The sequence below is a fragment of the Myotis yumanensis genome, unplaced genomic scaffold (assembly GCF_028538775.1).
Source record: "Myotis yumanensis isolate MYYU_CA2020_CCGP unplaced genomic scaffold, mMyoYum1.0.hap1 SCAF_3, whole genome shotgun sequence".
In the NCBI taxonomy this organism is placed as follows: Eukaryota; Metazoa; Chordata; class Mammalia; order Chiroptera; family Vespertilionidae; genus Myotis; species Myotis yumanensis.
The window spans coordinates 122,028,642-122,051,381 of record NW_027223754.1 but is presented as its reverse complement, the minus strand read 5'-3'; the positions used below and the strand labels follow the sequence as shown (position 1 = coordinate 122,051,381).

The window sequence follows — 22,740 nt, the reverse complement described above, 5'->3', positions numbered from 1 at the left end:
AAGGGATGTGGGGGGTGTGGGAAGAGATTGGACAATAATCGTGCACCTATGGATGAGGACAGTGGGTGGGGAGTAAGGGCGGAGGGTGGGGTGGGAACTGGGTGGAGGGGAGTTATGGTGGGAAAAAAGAGGAATCAATGTAATAATCTGAACAATAAAGATTTATTTTTTTTAAAAATGGTAAATTTGATGTGTATTTCATCTCAATTAAAAATAATTTTCGGCCCTGGCCAATGTGCCTCAGCAGTTAGAGCACTGGCCCACACACCCAAGGGTTACAGATTCGATTCCAGGGCACATACCTAGGTTGCAGGTTCAATCCCCTGACCCTGTCAGGGTGTATGTGGGAGGCAACCAATCAATATGTCTCTCTCACATCGATGTTTCTCTCTCTCTCCTTTACTCTCTCTAAAAATCAAAGGAAAATATCCTTGGCTGAGGATTAACAAGGAATACAAATAAATAAATAACATAATAATAATTTTAGCCCTGACTGGGTGGCTCAGATGATTAGAGCATCATCCACATACCACCAGGGTTCTGGGTTTTATCCCCAATCAGGGCACATACAAAAATCAACCAATGAATAATACATAAATAAATGGAACAACAAATCAATGTTTCTCTCTCTCAAAGCAATAAACAACTTTAAAAAATAATTCTAATAAATAGTGTGTGTGTGTAGAGAGTTTCCAAATTTCCTTATAGTTCCAAATCTATAATTCTATTCAACCGACTTTCTCTTTGCCACCTTTCTCCATGTTATGTGCATGGGGGTGGGTGGAGAGAAGCCAGAGGTGAAGGAGAATTTCCTGAGTACTCCAGGGAAGTGGCAATATACTCATTCTCCCCTCCTTGGATTAGGAATGGTGGTAGAAAGGAGGAGGTCCCTTCACCTAGGAGTCTAACATGTCAGAGCTGAGTAGTCCATTAGAAAACAATCGTTTAGAAGGTAAACCAGGGCCATTGGAGAAGCAACTTGGTCCAGGCTACAAAGACAGGCAGTCCCCGGCCTCCTGCTACAATAGGAAACACAGGGCTGTGAACTAGGACTCCAGGGCCTATACTGTCATTCCGCTTCTTAGGCTACTTGCCCAAGACCCAGGGTTTTGTCATCTCCACAGTGAGAGGCCGGGGATATATAAAGGGTTAATATGAAGACTTAGGAGGTGGAAGGAATGAGGCTATTGGAATTCTTCAGAGAAAGCCACCTACTCTCTGACCTGGAGCTGGTGAAGAGCAGAAAGGTAAGCTGACTCCTGCCTTGGCAGACCCAGACCACCCCAGAGGCTGCCAGCCTCATAGCAGGACTTCCACCCCACCCACCACTTGCCTGCTCTGCTCTCTGGACAGTGCCTCCTCCCTGCTGGCAGGTGGACTACAACATTATCAGGGGCCGACTTGTCTAGCTGCCAGCCAGAGATGCGGAAGCAAGACTCCTTGAATTCCTGAATGCCACTGGGCCATGGAGATCTGGGAGATAGAATTAGCTTCTGTCCATATGTCCTCCAGGGCCTGAGAACTTCTGTAAGGCAATCCCCAGCTCAGCCTGCCAGCAACTGTGAACACCCCCACCTTCCCACATACACTAATGATTATGGAGTTCTTGAAAGCCTTTGGTGGGATGGAGTTGGGGATTCCTGTAACCTGGGTCTGTCTTAAAGACCTGTTCTCTCACCACAACTTTTTTTTTTTTTCAGAGAGGTGAAAGGGCAAGGGCTAGGCCCTTCACCTTCCCCCAGGGTAAGGGCTACGTCCTCCATCTTACCTTGGCCACGTATTTGGCAAGGAGCTTCTTCCCGGAAATCTAAGACTCTGCTAGCCACACCCAGGAACAAGACATCGACTTGCACCTGGCCAATCGGCAGAGCACAGTCCTTTCTCCTCCCCTTACTCCAACCCCCGCTATAAAACCCATCTCGGCGCGGGGTTCTCTCTCTCAGCCACTTGTTTTGCCGTTGTGTGGTGAGTCTGGTGGACGGGAGCTCAAGCTAGCTTGAAATACAGATTCTTATGCTTTTGCATCGGATTGGCTGGCTCCCTGATGTGGTTTCTTGGGGATCTTGAAATCTGGGCATAACAAGAGGAAGGGAGAAGATTAACTAGACAAACAATGGGTTTATGCTGCCTGTCACTACTCAAGCCAATTAAGCACAGACAGGGTTGATTCATATATGAGCATTTATTCCAATATTGATGGCAATGTGGGAGAGCAGCAGGTCGTCCTCAAAATCTGCTCTGCAGCCCACCATAAGCCAGCCCTTATATAGGTAGAAATAAAAGGAAAGTAGGCAAAAGGGCATATGGGCAGTTTACAGATATGCAAAGGCAAGGGGATCTTCAAAGGGCTTAGTGATATGCAAGGGCTGGGGTTACATGGGGAAATAGCCAAAGGGTAGGCCAAATGGGCAGTTAACAGATAAGCAGGCTCCAGATTTGCAAAGGCCTGCAGGTATGCAAAAATGGGCTGGGAATTTTGATTTCTGGTTCTGGTTTCTGCAACAAATGGGCAGCTCCAAATGGGGAGGGCAGGCTGCATTTCCAGGTAAAACTCCCAGGTCCTGAGTGCAGCTGTCAGCCAAGCTAGAATGTGCCTTCTTTAATTAGAACAAAACAATCACGGTTAACAGAGCATGATTAATATTTCTTACAATACTAGCTGGTTCCCCAACATTCTATTTCTGCCCCCTTTCAGAGAGACAGAAAGATAGGAACATCAATGATGAGAATCATTGATTGGCTGCCTCCAGCATGCCCCACAACCCGGGCATATGCCCTGATCAGCAATTGAACCATGACTTCCTGGTTCATAGGTCAATGCTCAACCCCTGAGCTGGCAGGGCTCTCACCACAACTTCTGAGAGTAGATCTGAGAGGGAGGTAGGAATGGCATCCCCTCCCCCATATCCCCAACATCCCCAGAACATCACTCCACAGAACTTTCTGTGCTCTGCTGAATGCCACCAGCTTCATAGACCCTAATTAATCCCAGCACAAAGGCTTTCAAAGCCACTTCTGGGTCAACACCTTCCCTTCCACAACCTCACTTTCCCTAAGCCCAGGATTAGCCTCATGAGCTGGGTTGCTGAGTCCAGTTCAGGTTCCTGAATTGCTTAGGGCCTGAGGAATTGTTGGGGGTCAGAGAGTGTTGGAAGCTGTAGAGGCCGGGAAACCATGGGAGAGATTCAGGGCCAGCCACTTGGTCAATCATGATCTTCAGTCCTCATTCATCAAAAATCCCCATTGCTCCTGGCCGGTGTGGTCAGTGGTTGAGCATTGACCAGGTCACAGTTCAATTCCCAGTCAGGGCATATTCCTGGGTTGCGGGCTCGATTCCCAGTGTAGGGCATTCAGGACGTAGATCAATGATTGTCTCTTATCATTGATGTTTCCATCTCTCCTTCTCCCTTCCTCTCTGAAATCAATAAAAATACATTTTTAAAAAATCCACATCCTAGCCGGTTTTGTTCAGTGGATAGAGCGTTGGCCTGTGGACAGAAGGGTCCCAGGTTTGATTCCGGTCAAGGGCACATGCCCGGGTTGAGGGCTAGGACCCCAGTAGGGGGCAATCATACAGGAGGCAGCTGACCAATGATTATCTTTCATCATCATTGATGTTTCTCTCTCTCTCTCCCTCTCCCTTCCTCTCTGAAATCAATAAAAATATATATTTAATTTTAAAAAAAATCCTCAATCACTGCTTCCTGAAATGACAAGTCAGAACCATGATTCTCTCTCCAGCCTGCCCCAAACTCACTTCCACCTTCCCCGGGACACTCTGGCCTCTTATTTCCACTCATCGCTGACTTGATTGCTCAAGCCTTTTGTCTTCATGCTTCTCTTCCACCTTTGAGCTCTTTCCTCATTGTACTGTCCACCAAGCCACATACATTTACTCTTTTCATCACACCATGTAAGTAATTGCTGCTGCCTATTATTATATTTGGTGATTTTTGTGGCTATTCATGGTTGCCCATCTCAGGTTAGTTTCCTGCCAACACACTTTCTGCAGGTCCCAAGACATACCCTTGCAAATGCCATGTGCTTGTAAGATAATGCTGCTGCATCTTGCCATTGTTCAGATTCTTAGGTGGAAGTTTTGATGGGCTTCTTTTAGCCCACCATCATTTTCACTGGATGTTCGCCGAACACTAACACGAGGTATCTATTTATATAAAATCCCTGGGTGTAACACCCATCACGACCAGACTCGACCAGCTGGAAGGAAGTCAGTCCTGCAGGGGTCACCTTGGCAATGGCTGTGCCCTCCCCGAGCTGTTTCCCACGAGGGCAAGGTTTGAGGCAGGAACTGGCCCTCAGAGCATGGAGGAATACCTTTATAAAGTTTTAATACATTATATTAGAGGTCGTGGTGGTACTGTTTTACCCACAGCGTCTACAGGAATTGCTGCAAATTTGCTTCTCGGTGGAAGAACCTTCCATTCCCAATATAAATTACCAATTCCATTAAATGAAACTTCAATTTCTAGACTCAATATAAACAGTGAAGTTGCTAAAACTATTAAAAAGGCCCAACTTCTCATTATTGATGAATGCATCATGGCATCCAGTCATGCTATAAACGCCATAGACAGATTACTAAGAGAAATTATTAATTTGAATGTTGTATTTGGTGGGAAAGTTCTCTTTCTTGGAGGGGATTTTCGACAATGTCTCAGTATGGTACCACATGCTATGCAATCGGCCATAGTACAAACAAGTTTAAAGTACTGTAATGTTTGGGATGTTTCAGAAAGTTGTCTCTTACAACAAATATGAGATCAGAGGATTCTGCTTATAGTGAATGGTTAGTAAAACCTGGAGATGGCAAACTTGATAGCAGTTTTTATTTAGGAATGGATATTATTGAAATCCCCTGTGAAATGATTTGTAATGGCTCTATTATTGAAGCCATTGGAAATAGTATATCTATAGATAATATTAAAAATATATCTAAACATGTGATTCTTTGTCCAAAAAATGAGCATGTTCAAAAATTAAATGAAGAAATTTTGGATATACTCGATGGAGATTTTCACACATATTTGAGTGATGATTCCATTGATTCCACAGATGATGCTGAAAAGGAAAATTTTCCCATCGGATTTTTTTTTTTTTTTTTATATATTTCATTGATTTTCTACAGAGAGGAAGGGAGAGAGATAGAGAATTAGAAACATCGATGAGAGAGAAACATCGACCAGCTGCCTCCTGCACATCTCCTACTGGGGATGTGCGCGCAACCCAGGTACATGCCCTTGACCGGAATCGAACCCGGGACCTTTCAGTCCACAGGCCGACGCTCTATCCACTGAGCCAAACCGGTTTCGGCCGGATTTCTTAATAGTATTACTCCTTTGGGAATGCCATGTCATAAATTAAAATTGAAAGTGGGTGCAATAATCATCATGCTATTGAGAAATCTTAATAGTAAATTGGGTCTTTGCAATGGTACCAGATTTATTATCAAAAGATTATGACCTAACATTATCGAAGCTGACATATTAATAGGATCTGCAGAGGGAGAGGTTGTTCTGATTCCAAGAATTGATTTGTCCCCATCTGACACTGGCCTCCCATTTAAATTAATTCGATGACAGTTTCCTGTGATGCCAGCATTTTCGATGACTATTAATAAATCACAAGGACAAACTCTAGACAGAGTAGGAATATTCCTACCTGAACCCGTTTTTGCACATGGTCAGTTATATGTTGCTTTCTCTCGAGTTTGAAGAGCATGTGATGTTAAAGTTAAAGTTCTAAATACTTCATTACAAGGGAAATTAGTCAAGCACTCTGAAAATGTTTTCACTCTTAATGTGGAATACAAGGAGATATTAGAATAAGTTTAATCTCTTTATCAGTCATTGTTTGCATCACTGTTGTTTTATATCATGTTTTTGTTGTTTTTATAGCATGCCTCTGTTGTTATATTTTTTGTTACTGCTTATTTATTAATAAATTTATATATTATTTTCATATACATTTTACTAATTTCCTTTCATCTCTCACACTTCTATTATAGAGAAAGGGCAAATAGTAATATTAAAATATTTCCTCTAATTAATTCCCTTTTAATGTGCACAAATTTCATGCACCAGGCCACTAGTCATGACATGGTTCCTATATAATGGTCAATGACTTTGTTAGGATGAGTACCACTGGAAAGTGGAGATCATGTCTAGGAGTGCAAAGGGCAGGCCCACAGCTTAGGCAAGGAGGAAGAAAAAAATGGAGAGAAATTGAAACAGGAAAGAAAGTAGATAAACACAAGAGGAAGGAAGAGGAATGATGACTCCAGAGGAAAGGTGAAACTGGAGTCTTTTGGAGCTTGGAGGTCCAGAATGTTTAGAAAAAGTAGGGCAATCCTGTCAGATTCTCTGAGGGAACTTGCAGGATAAAGATTAGGGTATAGCCTTGGCCAGTTTGTTCAGTGGTTAGAGTGTCGGCCTGCAGATCAAAGGATCATGGGTTCGTTTTCTGGTCAAGGGCATGTACCTTGGTTGCAGGTTCAATCCCCAGCCCTCCTGTCAGGGTGAGAGCAGGAGGCAACCAGTCAATATGTCTCTCTCACACTGATGTGTGTTTTTTTCTGTCTCTCTCTCTCCCCATCCCTTTTCCTTTCCACTCTCTCTAAAAATCAATGGAAAAAATATCCTCACTCCTGGAGTAAAAATTAAAAAAAAAAAAAAAAGATTAGGGTACAGAATCCAGGGGATGAGGGGATGGCAAATAATCCCCATGGGTAGAAGGGAAAAGGGATGAGTAGAAAGGGTAATTGCCTTTGAGTGAGTGCTTATGGCATCAGCAGGATTTCGTGACTTGAAAAATCAGGTGGGGAGCTCAGCAGGCTGGTCCAGTGTCTCATCATTTCAGTTGCTGGGGGAACAATGGCCTGTCTCCTTCTGTGTCCTCTGGAGTCCTGCTGAACAATTCATTGAACAAATTTTGTGTGAGAAGAAACAAACTATGTGTTAGGTAATGTTTTGAGAGCTTTTCATGAATCAACTCATTTAATCATCACAACACTATAAGGTAGGTCCCATTATAACCTCCATTTTAGAGATGAAGTGTAGAGAACTCTTAACATTTTGCTATTCTGCTTCTCATTTAAACTACATAGCTATTCTACAATTATATGTTATTTCAGTTTTACAAATGAGGAAACAGATTCCAAAAGGTTAAGTACTTCACCTAAAGTCACCCAGTTAGTAAATTACTGAGTTGTCTGAGTTCCTTTCAATATCCGTGTTCAGTTTGCTCTCATCAGTAGAGACAAACACTTGGCCTTGGTTTTGCCATCCATAAAATCATCTTAGTGGCAAATAGAAAAAGTTGCCTTAGCCTGGTAGTTTTTGGAAGATGTGCCTTTGGGGGTGGAGGTAAGTTGATACATTTTCAAAATTGGCACAAGCCTTCTGAGACCCTTGCAGGACAGGAGAATTCTGGAAAATAGTTTAATTCCTATCTTCAGCAGATCTGACAGGGCCAGAGGAGAAAGCCCGAAAAAGAACTGGCTGCCCTTCACCCTGCGTGGCTCAAGGGAACTGCTTGTGTAGCTCTGAATAACCCACTCTATGAAAAATATTCTGGGAATTTCCTTATGCGGCAGGGCATTTGACTGGATGATTTCACTGAGCCAAATGAACTCTCCTCCCCATCCTACCAGAGATGAGAATTGGCACTATTCAGCCTTGAGAATGAACATTAAAAGAAAAGGTGTAAAGATATTTAAAGGCATGAAAAGTTATCTTGAGGAAGATGGGAACCAGTTTACCTCGGTCTCTACTATGGCTTGACAAGAAGGAGAGATTTTGAATACAGCTATAGGGGTTAAGATTAGCTATAAAGAACTTCCTGATACAGTGGAGAGATGCTGGAGTAGGTTTAAAAATACAAGCTGTGAGTCTATTTAGACTCGTGCTGTCCAACAGAAATATAATGAAGCCATATATGTAACTTTAAATTTTTTAGTGGCCGTATTTAAAAAGTAAAAAAAGCCCAACAGGTTAAGTCTAATTTCATAATTTATTTTATTTAACCCAATGGATCCACAATAATATCCACAAAATAATGTAATCAATGTAAAAATAATTAATGAGATATTTCACATTGTTTTTCATATTATTTTCAAAATCCAGTGTATTTTACACTTACAACACATCTCAACATAGACTAGTCACTGTCAAGTGATTAATAACCATTAAGTGGCTTTTGCCACTGTATTGATCAGCACAAGTCTAGAATTGCTAATGACTGTCAGACTTAACTGTTCTGCATCTTGCCATTGTTCAATGGCAAATACAAAATAAGACTGGTGTTATCTAAAGGCAGAAAGTTCTCTAGGACAACTGGGGGCCTATGAGGGTAAAGGCCAAGAAAATGTTACCTTTTGGACTCCTCTCAGCCTTCCTCTTTGTTGGAAATATGCAGACCTCCGGCATTTTTGGCGCCCACTGGGCAGTGTTCTGTGTTTTCTTTCTGTAGAGAAAACCCTGACTCCCTCAGGTCTGTCAGATCCAGTGTTTGGGGGCAGTTAGCCCCGCTGGGAAGAGCTCTGTGTCCAGGAGAACAAGGGGCAGACAGGCAGCTCTAACCCAGTGGTTCTCAACCTTCCTAATGCCGCGACCCTTTAATACAGTCCCTCATGTTGTGGTGACCCCCAACCATAAAATTATTTTCGTTGCTACTTCATAACTGTAATTTTGCTACTGTTATGAATCGTCATGTAAATATCTGATATGCAGGATGTATTTTCATTGTTACAAATTGAACATAATTAAAGCATAGTGATTAATCACAAAAACAATATGTAATTATATATGTGTTTTCTGATGGTCTTAGGCAACCCCTGTGAAAGGGTCGTTCGACCCCCAAAGGGGTCGCGACCCACAGGTTGAGAACCTCTGCTCTATTATCTCCCTACCCCCTTAACCTGCCTGTCTGTCTTGCTGATGTGAATAACTGGTCACAGGAGGAGCCAGGCTGGACAGAAGGGATGGAGAGGATGAAATCTGCCCCCTTTCTGTGCTGCGTGTGGAACATAAGCACTGTCTTGGCCTAGCCTCTCTTACTGTTGCAAGGTTTCTGTCCTAGACACCCCTTCTCCAGGTACCTACGAGGCCCTCACCCTCACCTTGTCCTCATCCCTGCGCAATGTCATCTGCTCTAAAAGAGCCACCCCAAGCCCCCACCCCATCACTCTTTCCTCTCACCCGGCTTTATTTTCCTTTAGCAGTTACCACTGCCTCACATTATGGATTTAGTTGTTCACTGTCTGCCTTCCTCATTAGAATGTGAACTCCTTGCCGCCAGGGATTTCATTTGGTTCATCAATACACACCCAATGTCTGAAACATAGGTGCTCAATAAATATATTTTTAATTAAAATTTTTTTAATTAATTCTCACCTGAGGATATTTTCACATTGATTTTTCTTTTTGAGAGAGAGAGTGGAAGGGAGGGGGAGAGACAGAGAGAGAAACATTGATGTGAGAGAGACACATCAATTGGTTGCCTACCAAACACACCCTGACCTGGCTGGGGCGGGGGGGGGGTGGGGGTGGGGGGTGGGGGGACGGTCAAGCCTGCAATGGAGGTATGTGTCCTTGACGGGAATCAAATCTGCGACCTTTCAATCTATGGGCTGATGCTCTATCCACTGAGCCAAATTGGCTAAGGCTCAATAAATATTTTTTTTTATTCTTTTTTTAAAAAATATATTTTATTGATTTTTTACAGAGAGGAAGGGAAAGAGATAGAGAGAGTTAGAAACATCGATGAGAAAGAAACATCGATCAGCTGCCTCCTGCACATCTCCTACTGGGGATGTGCCCGCAACCAAGGTACAAGCCCTTGACCGGAATCGAACCTGGGACCTTTCAGTCCGCAAGCCGACGCTCTATCCACTGAGCCAAACCGGTTTTGGCAATAAATATTTTTTTATTGAATTCATTTTGAAAGGAAAACTTGTTATAATTCAGAGGAGAACCGATGTACTGAGGGAGCCATATAGCACACTTCCATTTTTGCTCATGAAATTTCTGAATTTGTATCCATCCTCTTTTATGTGAACCACAAGATGAAATAAATGAGAGAAATTATAGCTATGTCCTAAGCATCTTGGAAAGGAAAACCTGTTTCTTCTATTCCTTACAATCCAGAATGGTTTAATCTTCCTTCATATTGCCCTGGAAGTTTTCTCCCTCTCTGTCTCATCATTAGAGTTCAATGGTTAAAAAATAGCCCTCGCCAGTTTGGCTCAGTTGATAGAGTGTTGGCCTGCAGACTAAAGGGTCCCAGGTTCGATTCCAGTCAAGGGCACATGCCCGGGTTGTGGGCTTGATCCCCAGTAGGGGGTGTGTAGGAGGCAGACGATCAATGATTCTTTTTCATCATTGATGTTTCTATCTCTCCCTCCCTCTCCCTTCCTCTCTGAAATCAATAAAAATATATTTTAAAAAAATGACATCAAGCAGACCCTCAAACCTCAGAGGGATGGCAGCGGAGGGTGAGGGTTGGGGTAAGAGATCAACCAAAGGACTTGTATGCATGCATATAAGCATAACCAATGGATACAGACAATAGGGGGGTGAAGGCCTGTGCTGAGGGGCAGGGGAGGGCTGGGAGAGATCAATGGGGGGAAAAGGAGACATATGTAATACTTTCAACACTATAAAATTTTAAAAATAATAATGACAGGAGGGAACGGAGGTGAACTGGTAAAGATACAGACAACCCAACTGAGGTTACAACTGGCCACAGAACATTCCCTGGTACTCTCCACCATCCTAACAAAGAGGTTTCTTTTGCCCCTGACAAAGAAGAGCTCAGAGTTTTGTATTGCAAGAACATTCCTGTTCACCCTGAAACTTTGGGTAAAAAACAAATTTACAAAGGAATAAACCAAGGAACATAAAATGGCAAAAGAGAGTCTCCTTACTCCTGAGTCCTACCCCAGATGGTGAGATAGTGAGTGAGGTAATATTAGTTTGGACCAAAGAACACAGGGTGACTCAGCTACATTCCAGAGAATGGCATTTCCTGAGTACAAGTGCTTCCTAGGACCAGGCAATAGAGGCCTTATCAGACCAACTAGAGAAGAGGAACTGATGTCCCCAACCTCACCCCATCCAAATCATACATTCCAAAGTCTTCATTCTACACCGCAGGCACATTTAGTCTTCCCTGGAATGCAGTCTACAGACCTAAGTGCACTTGAGTCCTGAGACATCTTGTCCATGTTATTAGGCTGCCCAAGACAACCCTGCTAAGTGCCTAGAGTCATCTCACTCTTGTTCATTGATAGCATTACTCCTCTGAAAATCCTATATAATAAAACCCTACTATGCAAATTGACCAAAGGGCGGAAGACCGGCAGAATGACTGGTTGCTATGACACGCACTGACCACCAGGGGACAGACACTCAATGCAAGAGCTGCCCCTGGGTGGTCAGTGCGCTCCCACAAGGGGAGCGCAGCTCAGCCAGAAGCCAGACTTTAGGCTGGTGAGTGCAGCAGCGGTGGTGGGAGCCTCTCCCACCTCCGTGGCAGCAGCAGTGCTAAGGAGCAGCGAGCTGAATGGTAAGGAGCAGCGAGCAGGCGGGTGGTAAGGAGTGAGGGGTCCTAGACTGTAAGAGGGCACAGGCCAGGCTGCGGGATCCCACCACCACCAGTGCATGAATTTTGTGCACTGGGCCTCTAGTTGAATTAATAAAGGACTCTTGAAGATGTTGAAGAATTTTCAAACCTAAGGAATGAATTGCTGAGAATAAAGTTGGAGGAGACACGGTTCAGTGTTGGGGCCCGCCCAGCATCCCAGTATGCAGGTCACTCACTGACTTGTTAGTGCATACAGTTCATCCCAGGGAATCAACCACCAGAAACCAGCACAACATGTCAGTAGATCCTTTTCGACCTTTATCCCAGGCAAATGTGTGGTGCTGGTGGATGTCAAGGAATGGGAAGGAGTTGAAATATTCCATTAAAACAGTGTCTAATTGAAGCCAGGATCTGGTGGTCCAGAACTTGATAAATGGAATCATACTATAGTTTGATTTTCATTCCATGTTTATCATTTTTATCAAATTATCATATACATATATATTATTGATTTCAGAGAAGAAGGGAGATGGAGAGAGATAGAAACATCAATAAAGAGAGAATCATTGATTGACTGCTTCCTGCACGCCCCCTACTGGGGATTAAGCCTGCGACCCGAATGGGAATTGACTGGGAATAGAACCGTGACTTCCTGGTTCATAGGTCCTTTTGGCATAATGGAAACTGAGGGAGAAACAGAACACAAGGGTTTGATTCCTGTGGTTCTGCTGTCTAAAAGTGAGTCTTGGGCAAGTTTTCTAAGTCTTATTCCTTTCCTGGGGCTGTCATAACAAAATACCACAAACTGGGTGGCTTACAGAAGAGAAATGTATTGTCTCAAAGATGTAGAGGCTAGAAGTCCAAGATCAAGGTGTTGGCAGGGTTGGTTCCTTCTGAGGGCTGTGAGGAGGGATCTGTTTGGGGCCTCTCTCCTAGCTTCTAGTGTTCTGTGGGCAATTCTTGGCATTCCTTAGCTTGTAGATGCATTACCCCATTCTCAGCCCTCATGCTCACGTGGTATTTTACCTGTATGTCTTCCCCTATGTCCAAATTTCCCCTTTTAATAAGGACATATACTCATATTGGATCAGGGCCCACCTTACTGATCTCATTTTAACTTGATTACCTCTATGAAAGCCCTATCTCCAAACAAGATCATTTTCTGGGGTACTGGAGGTTAGGACTTTAACAAATGAAGTGGGTCAGACACAACCCACAGCACATAGCTGGTTTCCTCAGCTGTAAATGGGGTTCATGATACAATTCTTCCTCATACTATTGTAGTGGTTGTGAAAGTGCCTCAAAGAGGCTTGGTTCATAGAAAACCGGAGGATACCTGGTTTGTCTGAATGTGCACTTGCCTTGGTGGTGTTTGGACCAGACCGTGTCCCTAGGGAGCAGGGCTCTGGTGGGTACTCACGCTGTGAGTGTCCACCACATGCGAGCAGGTGCTTGACCAAAGCATTTTGATGATGGTGAAGACAAAAGGCCAGAGAGAAAAATCTGTAGACAGATGAGCCAGCACTATAAAAAATCTGATACTAGTTATGGGTGAGGAAGTGGAGCTCCAGGACACTCCATACACTGCAGACTGAAGTGAACACTTATATAAATATTTTGGAGGGTGATTTGGCATTATGCATAAATGGGAAAGCAATTCCACTCTTAGGTATATATTCTAGAGAAATGCTTATACATGTCCCCAGGAAAGATGTGCAAAAACGTTCATAGCAGCATTGGTTGGGAAAAAAAAAAGAAAGGAAAAAGAAAACTTAGATTTTCTAAATATGACATTTATAGAGAGGAATACTACACAGCTGTTAAAGTGAATGAACTAGAGCAATGTGTATCTCATGGATGAATCTCACTAGTAAAATATTGAGCAAAAAAAGACAATTTGCAGAAGAATATACGCAATGGGTCAGGCAAAACTAAATGCTGTATTGCTCAGGATACATACACAGTTATATATATAAAGAATATAAAGACAAGTGTGGGAACTGCAAACACCAAATTCATGAGGGATGTCATACAGGAAGAAGGAAAAGTATAAGTGGAACTTCAGCTATATTTGTAGCATTTTTTCAAAAGGAGGTCCACAAGTAAGGTGTCTCAGTTTTTCTTTATAACTTTCTGCTTATTTGAATTATGACTTTTTTTTTTTTTTAAAAAAAAAGCCAGGACTGGAGGAGCCTTACATAAAACAGAGGGAGAAGCTGGGCCGACTTGTAAGAAGATTCAGAGTTGCTCTTGCCACCCCTGGAGCCCAGACCTCAGACCCCAGACCCCAGACCCCAGAGTAATGGAAACTGATGAGACACACTGAAAGGCTGAGCCCAGAAAGGTCTCCTGTTGAGGGGAGGGAAGCAAGGGAGGACATTTTGATGCTGCCCCTTCTGAACCTAGTTCTTGGCCTGCACCCCAACCCCTGGGCTGCAAGAACCCCAGGTGGAGGAGATGGGGGTAGGGGGTGGTGGAGGGCTGCAGAGCATTCCACTACCCAGGCCCATGGATGCACATGCCTGCACGTCTCACTCATACCAAACACACCCATGCAGGCTGCCACCCCCACTCACACACTGCCTTTCAAACAAGCTGGATTGGCCACCCGGACAGTCCACAGCACCTTTACAGCCCTTCACGCATGCACACACACCCCTTCCACCGCCCACCCTGGCCAGAACCCCAGAACTGGAGCTGCTGCAGAGCCGGCCGGTGGCAGGCCCCCAGCGACCTCTACAGCGCTGCGTTTTTCCAGCAGAGTCTCACTCCCTCTACCGTTTTCTCTGGGAATTGGTGTCTGACGCGGCTGCTCTGCACATTATTTATTTATTTCCTCTTCCTCCCGCCCAGACCCTCCTGTCAGGAGAGCTGCAGCCCAAACAGAGACAGGCAGGAAGCTACCGGGACACAGGAGGCAGAGGACGGAAGGAGGACCTCTCAGAAGCCCCCACCCGGTACATCAAGCTCATCAAGTCTCCCAGTGGCCATGAGCACCAGGCAGGAGACCAGAAGAGAGGGGGGAGACTCCAGCAGGAGGGGACAGGGGGCAGAGCTTCGGGACCGAGCCCACCTGAGCCAGCAGCGCCGGCTCAAACAGGCCACCCAGTTCCTGCACAAGGACTCTGCTGACCTGCTGCCCCTGGACAGCCTCAAGAGGCTGGGCACCTCCAAGGACTTGGTGAGGAAGCCCTCTCCCCTTCCCCAGACTCCCCCCCTCCCCACCCCCCAGAAGACCTCTGGCCCTTCCTCTCCACCTCTCCACCCCCTATCCTGAGGGTGGGAGTGATGACATTTAACTGAAGATCCTAAGCCTTCATATTCCCCTCCCTCACTGAGAGTGGGAACAGGCAGTCCTGCCAACTTGAGGGGCTCCCTCTGATCATTCTCAGCTCTTCATTGGGAATATTCCCATGACTTGTGGCTCTGAGGGACCCGATTCTCATTGCTCAGCTTTCCCCCCCAAACCCAAGGCTTATCTTGGAGTGAGCTCTGCTGTTTGGGAGTAGAGGTTTTTAGGGGCACGGAGCCTCTGGAGCAGTTGATTACAGCAGGAGGGCCTGGAGGATTGGCCAGTTTAGGGTTATGATTTCCTTCCTCTCCCTAAACCAGAGTCCCTCATACCAGCTCTGGCCATTCATTTGCTTTCCCCCCTCAGAATGAAGCATTAAAGCCCTCCATCCTTGCCAAATCACCAGGATTTCTAATGGCGCCTGCCAGGCCACCTGGCCTCCTGGGGGCCCCCTTCCTCCCTCTGAGCCTCCCTCCAGGCTCCTTTCCTCCCATCCTCCTGCAGCAGCTTTGGCCTCCAGAGGGAATGGGGTGGAGGAGTAACCGTGGGAGGTGAGTGGTCAGGGGACCTGCATGTGTGCATTCCCCTCAGAGAGAGTGGTGAGGAGCATGGGCTTTGAAGCCACGCTGCTTAGATTCAGATTCTGCTCTGCTACTTGGGCAAGTTACTTTATGTCTCTGCCTCAGTTTCTTCACCTATTAAATGAGGATAAAATTAACAGTACCTACCTCATAGGGTTGTTGCAAGAGTTAACATGAGCTGATACCCATAAAAGACTTAGAACAGTACCTGAGTGAGAGAAAGCAATATGTACCAGTAATTGCTAATTATTATTATTCCTTCAGCTACTATTTATTCCACTCAGCCTGGGAGAAAGGAAGCTCTGTAGGAGCCAGAGAACCTGGCATCATATCTGGCCTCTTGGTCATAAAAGAAAGGAAGGCTTTTGTACAAAGGTTTGGGAGCACTCTGTTCACTCTCCCGTCTCCGAGTCAGAGGGTCTGAGAGGAGAGTGGGTACTCCTGCAACCTGAGAGGCACAAAGGCATTTCTGGGGGCCTCAGGCCATTCCGGCAGCTTCGACTTTCCATATGCCTCCCAGCCAAATGTTCCTCTTCCAGAACCTTGCCCAGAGGCCAGCAACCCCCTAGCCCCACCCAGCAGCCCCCCAAAAGGAAAATTGATCCGATTAAGATTTCAATTGAGAGAACCTCCTCTTCGCAAGCATAGCAAGCACAGCTGAGAAACGGACAGTGAAGCAGGTTCCTTGCTCCCAGTGGCTAGGACCTTTCGGCCTCTACCCTTTGGGGACCATCGATTTGGCCCTGGAGAAGGGCCATCCCCATGGGAAAGGTGGGAGGAGAGCTGGGAACTGCAGAGCTGCTCTTTCTGGCCAGTCCCAGAGCTCGCTGCCCTTTTCCCAGAGTTGGGTCTCCTGCTGGCAGCCTTGCTGGCGGGAGCAGCCTCAAGGGCCTCATTAGGCCATGGGTGGAAAAACAATCCCAGGCTCCTAAGGAGAGAGGGCAGGTGGAGAAGCATGTGTGGAGCCCGGAAGGAGACAGTATTCTTCAGCAAGTATATGCTGGGCTAAGCCCAGCAAAACAGAAAAATGAATGAGATACAGACCTGACCTCAAGCACTCTCCAAGTTAATGGGAGAGTGAAATTCACAAAGAACATCTGTGAGAAGCATGACAAAGGGGACTACCCCAGCCTTGTGTGTGGAGGGAAGAGCACAAAGAGGTCAGAGAGAGCTCCCTGGAGAAGGTAAACCTGCACTAATTACCAGATGCACATGGAACCCCAGACGTTTCTCCTGAATAGTTTAGTTCTTGAGCAAAGTGTGTTGAGCTAGTCATCCAGGCCCCGGAATAGGGGAGAGCAGAAGCCAAGGCCCAGAGGTGGGAAAACAGCCTGTGCAAGCAGTATAAGCAGGGTGGCTGGGCCAGATGAGCCGAGTGGGGTGGGGTGGGGTGGGGTGGGGTGGGAAGGGTGAGATGAGGCAGAGTCGGACAGTGACCAGGTCATCTGGGCTGTGGGTCTCCTTAGAAAGTTTGAGCTCTACCATGTAAGCAATGGGGAGGGGGGTGCTTTGATGAATTTTAAAAAGAGGAGTAACATGTTTAGTTTTGTTTCATTTGGGCGCTTCTCAAACTTTAATGAGCACACCAATTATCGGGGCATCTTGTTAGAATTGAAGCTTCTGATTCAGCAGCTTTTCTGCATTTCTTCCAAGTGATGTTAAAGCTGCTGATATGAGGACCACACTTTGAGTAGCAAGGGTTTTAGATAATCATTGGCTTTGAGCAGTACTGGAGGCAGGTTCTTATGAAGGCAAAGAGGCATCCCAGTGAAGCAGGAGAGCTGGGGTGAGTCTGGAATAAAGGCAGTAACAGCAAGCAGGATGGACTACAGACACAGGAGGCAAAACTGGTAGAATTAAGAAAGAGATTGGTCAGGGTTAGGGGGAGGGGGTTGCAGGTGAAGGGGAGTCCAAGGACGACTCTCAGCATCCTAATTTTGAAGATTTTAACTTTCTCATTTTTTTTTTTGTTGCTTTGATTCCTATTAATCACACCATCAACTCTGGGACCTGCAACCCATTCAAGGATAAGGTCAACAAAGGGGGGAAATGTCCGAACAAACAAAAAACCTGTTGAGACAGAATTTCCCCTAAGCATAATACTAGCTCCTGAAATGTACCATCAGCCAATATTAATCAGTCAAACCCAGATGGGCTATTCCCTTCCCATTTCTTCATCGCTGAGCAATTATTGGGGTCCCTGGAAATGGCATGATTTGATACTGGGTTCACTCTGCTATAATTATCTAACTGCTGGGAGTCTTGAATAAGCTTCTGCCCCTTTCTTACTCCTGTGAGACTCAGGACTGGGTGGGATTAGAGACAATGTCCTGGGATATCTAAGGCGGGGAACCGAGCAGCCTGGATACTTGGCTTCAGACCTATCTTCCTTTATTGTTCTGTGATGGAGCTAGCAGCCGCACAGCGTGATTCAAAGACGCCTGTTAGAAGGAAACCAGAGTCGGAGTCAGGGGGAATCTCCCCTGGTGCAGGCCCTGATGCATGGCCAGGAGAACAGGAGGAAGACTAACACGCCAGAGATTCCAGCTCTTCTGGTCAATTGCAAGGTGAGAGGCCTCCCAGGGCACTGGCTTTCCTTAACAATCCTGCCTGTGACTGGCTTACTTCACCTACTCTCCTTTCTGCCCTGGGTAGTGAGGGAAGGAGGGTGGGAGAAAAGGAACCTCTCTCCTAAGCCTGGACCAAAAAATGGGATCCTCTATCTTCTTTACTCTTTGCCTCAAACCATCTTCCTTCTGTGCAATTCCAGCTGTCACCACCACGACTCCCTTTCCTTTATCAAAGTATAATCTTTAAATGTGAATATGTAAATGATCTTCAGTGTGCTCTACATAATGGTGTGTGCATGGATGGATAATGCAACCCTCCTGGAAAAGCTCATGTGATGGCCTCACCATCTCTGAAGCCATTAAACCACCTGCCAATACTGAACCTTCCTAATAAACACCCATTGCTCTTAGGCCACTGTCTTTGCTCAGCATTTCCTCTGCCCGCTTTGCAATCATTTTATGTCCACATTCCACAACCTCTTAAGCCTCAAATGTTACCTCCTCCTTGAAACCTTTTGATTTCCCCAGTAGGAAATAGCTTTTCCTCGTAGGACACTTTACTGACAATCCTTTCATAGGTCTTAAGACTCTACCATACAGCAGTTACATTTCACTTCCCTTAGGCTCTGAAAAAATAGTATTCATTGCTGTGCCTTCCAGCAACATCTATACATAGTAGATGCTCAGTAAATATTTGGAATGAGCCCTGGCTGGTTTGGCTCACTAATTAGAGCATCAGCTTGTCCTCAGACTGAAGAGTCATGGGTTCGATTACTGATTAAGGACACATACCTTGATTGCAGGCTCAATCCTCAGCCCCAGTTGAGGTGTGTGTAGGAGACAACCAATCGATGTGTCTCTCACATTCTCTCTAAAAAAAAATCAATGGAAAAAGTATCTTCAGATGAGGATTTAAGAAAAAAGTTTGGAATAAGAAAACCATGTGTTTGTGATATGCAGTGTAACCCAAAATGTCTGTACTTGCCCAAAAGAAAATGAACGTGTCTTCCTTTGCTTCCCATGGTGAATGTCTCTCTTACTCACATTTGAATTTCCCAGCAAGGTATCCCAGTCTCCTCATCCCTCCCCTACTCCAACTAGATTTCTCTAACCTGGTGGCCCTCAGCCTCCCAAGAATTCCTCTAGACCAGGGGTGGGGATAGTCTGGCCCATGGGCCATATAAGGCCCTCGAAATCACTTGGTCTGGCCCTGCAAAGGCATTAGGGGTTGTTTAAATGTTTGACCAAATATAGCAGGCTACTTTTTAAGTTGATAATTTTGTGTGGCCCGCGAGTGATGTTATAAATATCCAAATGGCCCTTGGCAGAAGAGCGGTTCCCCACCCCTGCTCTAGACAAACAGATATTCATTTCTGGTCAAATTGTTGCCAAACAGATGGACTCACCATCCCATGCAGCTCACTTCCTTTTTTGATTTTTTTTATCTGAGCCAGTTTTTTCTCAGTTGTACAAGTACCATGAAAACCACTTTTAAAGACACAGTTCATTCCGTTCGTTCATTTCTGAAAGGCTGGGAAGGTGCAGGTCCCAGTCCATTCTCCTGGGACTCACTGAATCCCCCACAACCCTCTTTCTCAGTGTCAGGACCAGGTTCTTAGGGTGGCCGTGGACACAGGCACCCACTACAACCAGATCTCCACTGGATGCCTCACCCGCCTGGGGTAAGAGTATGGCCCAAAATAGTGGATGGGGAATGGGGCTTCTTTTGGGAGTGATGATATTGTGAAATTAGATATTAGTGAATATATCTGTGAATACAAAAACCCACATAATTGTACACTTTAAAAGGGTGATGACTCCTATGGTATATGAACTATATCTAGTTGATGGGGCTCTGACAGAGAAGATAAGGCTTTAGACCAGGAATCCTCAAACTACGGCCCGCGGGCCACATGCAAATACAAATATTGTATTTGTTCCCGTTTTGTTTTTTACATCAAAATAAGATATGTGCAGTGAGCATAGGAATTTGTTCATAGTTTTTTTTTAAACTATAGTCGGGCCCTCCAACGGTCTGAGGGACAGTGAACTGGCCCCATTTAAAAAGTTTGAGGACCCCTGCTTTAGACCCTACGTGGGGCCAGGGATTGTGTGAAAACCCAGTGTGGTGGTGGTGGTGGTGGTGGTGGGAGGACCTTAGCTGACTAAAGGAATAGGAGTTAGGGCTGTAGTGGCAATAACCCTTGCTTCCCCACTACAGGTTAGGGAACAGGGACCTGGCGCCTGGACTCCCACCCCAGGTGGAGCAGCTGGAGCTACAGCTAGGCCAGGAGACTGTGGCATGCTCCGCCCAGGTGGTGGGTAAGTCCTTCCTTCATCAATAGCCCCTCTTTTCATCTCTTCTACCTTCTCTCCTGGCAGAGGGAGGCGGGGGAGGGTGCAAAGGCGGAGTTTCAGCCCTGTCAGCATCAGACAAGGCGTCCCCAAAGGTGCTCTGACTATCCCCAATATCTGTGCCAAGATTCTCAGACCTGGGGGTGGACTGGCCGAGGAGGGGCAGCAGTGACCACCGGGTACCCTTCAGAGTCTTGTTTTCATGTGGTTCCTGCAGATGTGGAGAGTCCTGAGTTCCGTCTCGGACTGCAGACTCTGCTTTCTCTCAAGGTAAGGAGGACACTAGCACTCTGGGGCCTGACCAAGGGCTGGGAAAGAGAGGCAGGAAGCACAGGTGTGGAAGCCTGGGTCAGGTTCCAGTGAAAGACATGATGTGGGACTGCAGCTTTGCTTCCTAGAGGTTCCTGATCTGCCCACAAGTGAAAAATGTGGAGCACTGGGTCCCTCCCTGACAGGGGTCCAAGTGAATGGAAATGGGGAAGCGGTGGGGGTGGGGGGGGGGGGCGGGGGGACAAGTAAGAGGGGCTAGGAGACAGGTTACCTGCAGAGGTAACCCCCTGTTTCCTCCTCCACACCCCACAGTGCTGTATCGACCTGGAACACCGAGTGCTGCGGCTGAAAGCCCCCTTCCCAGAGCTGCCCTTCCTGCCTTTGTACCCAGAGCCTGGCCAGTGACTGCCGGCCCCATCAGTCCCCAGGGGGCAGTCCTGTGACTTAGGGAAGAGCCATGCGGGGTATGGGGACATTACTACAGCCAGGTAGCTGGGGATCGCTTTGTCTGTGCCTTCTGTCACTACCCTGATCCTGCTGTTCCATTTCCCTGTCGGCCACATCTTCTCTGCTTCTTGGCAACTTCCCTATCCCCCAGGAGTTTTCCCAGAGAGGGCCCAGGATCTCAGGGCTCTGGTTTCCCTGTTCTCTCTCATTCCCCTCCAGAGAAGAGCAAAGCCAAACCAGGTCTGCAGAAAATGACACAGTGTCCTGGCCAGTGTGGCTCAGTTGGTTGTCATCCTGTGCACAGAGAGGTTGCCAGTTTGATTGCCAGTCAGGGCATATGTTCAGGTTGCGGGCTCGGTACCCGGGGAGGGACGTGCAGGAGATGTCTCCCTCTCACATCAATGTTTCTCTCTTTCCCTTCCTCTCTCTCTAAAAATCATTTTTAAAATATCTTTTTAAAAGATTATACAAGGAAAATGGGGTTACAGGCTAGGCCCTGGCATGGTAGAAACTGGCCTCCACCTGTCCCCTGCCACCCCAAACCTCCTCGACTACCTTCACTCCCACATCTCTCACCTCACTTTCTGGACTCATTATCTTTCAGGATCAGATGCCCCACCTCACCAACCAGCTCTCCAGCCCGGCTGGTGCTTTCTGGTCTGATTCTGCATACGCCTGCTCACAGCTGAGTGGGGGTGGGGGAGACACTGAACAGAATGATTCAACACCCTAGGAAGGTGGCTTGGTAGAGGAATGCCAGCTCACAAGGCTGGGAGCTCTGTTAGTTACCTTTTCTGAGCTTGCAAACATCTGAAGCAAGTTATCATTTGATTACCCTGTGCAAAACCTTGGCTATACCTCTACTATTTCCTCCAGATATTTGTCCTTCTCCACTTGCTTTTCACCCACTGGGTCCCTGAACTTCAGGGTGTGTGTGCAAGAGCCCTGCAGAGAGCTGCCCCCAAAGGTGAATGGGATGGAGGGGTTGTCAGTACTGACTTCACCTGACCAGTAGTCCTTCTTATTTCTAGAACTATCCACCTCATTAGACCTTCTTCCTACCCCTCATCTTGGGCTTCCTGAGCTAGACCTTGTCTTGTTTTGGAATCAGTGGCTTTCTATCCCCTGGCGGGCTCCAAGCCAAAGCAAAGGGACAAGGAGGCCTTTCCGACTTCACTGTGGAGAAGAATCCAAACCTTAAGAAGCTAGACCCCCGAGTGTCTTTCTGGCTGGATGAGTGGTAGACAAGAGAGTGGTGTAACTAACCTGACCTAGGGAACTGGGACCTTAGGCTGGAAACAAACTCTTGAGCGTGGGGCAGGTTAGAGAAGAACCAGGATGCAAGGAACTGCCCTGTGACACCCGGCCTTACCTTTCTCGGCTAAGTCCCCCGCCCTCACGGCGAGGAGAGGGGCTCACTATCACAGTGTGATAGGACCCTGGTCCCTCACTGCCTGGCTCCATGGCCTCCGCTTTCCTGGTCTCACCCTGCTCCTTTCACTTCTGCCTCCTGCTGCTTCTGTAATTGTAGACAGACTGCAGACCCCAGGCCCTACGCTGGCACTCAGCTCAGCTGCCTCTCCATTTGAATAAACACCTGTTTCTCTATGGTGATGTCCTCCTT

The 22,740-nt window shown here is 46.3% G+C and overlaps 1 protein-coding gene across 1 annotated transcript; it reads left to right on the top strand.

Moving 5' to 3' along the window:
- The first annotated feature begins 14,424 nt into the window (after nt 1-14,424).
- Nucleotides 14,425-22,724, top strand: NRIP2 (nuclear receptor interacting protein 2). Its single transcript, XM_070407564.1, has 6 exons — nt 14,425-14,782; nt 17,889-18,041; nt 19,644-19,726; nt 20,266-20,366; nt 20,617-20,669; nt 20,982-22,724. The coding sequence occupies exons 1-6, from the start codon at nt 14,591-14,593 to the stop codon at nt 21,072-21,074; spliced, it is 675 nt and encodes a 224-aa protein (XP_070263665.1). The 5' UTR covers nt 14,425-14,590; the 3' UTR covers nt 21,075-22,724.
- Nucleotides 22,725-22,740: the final 16 nt, after the last annotated feature.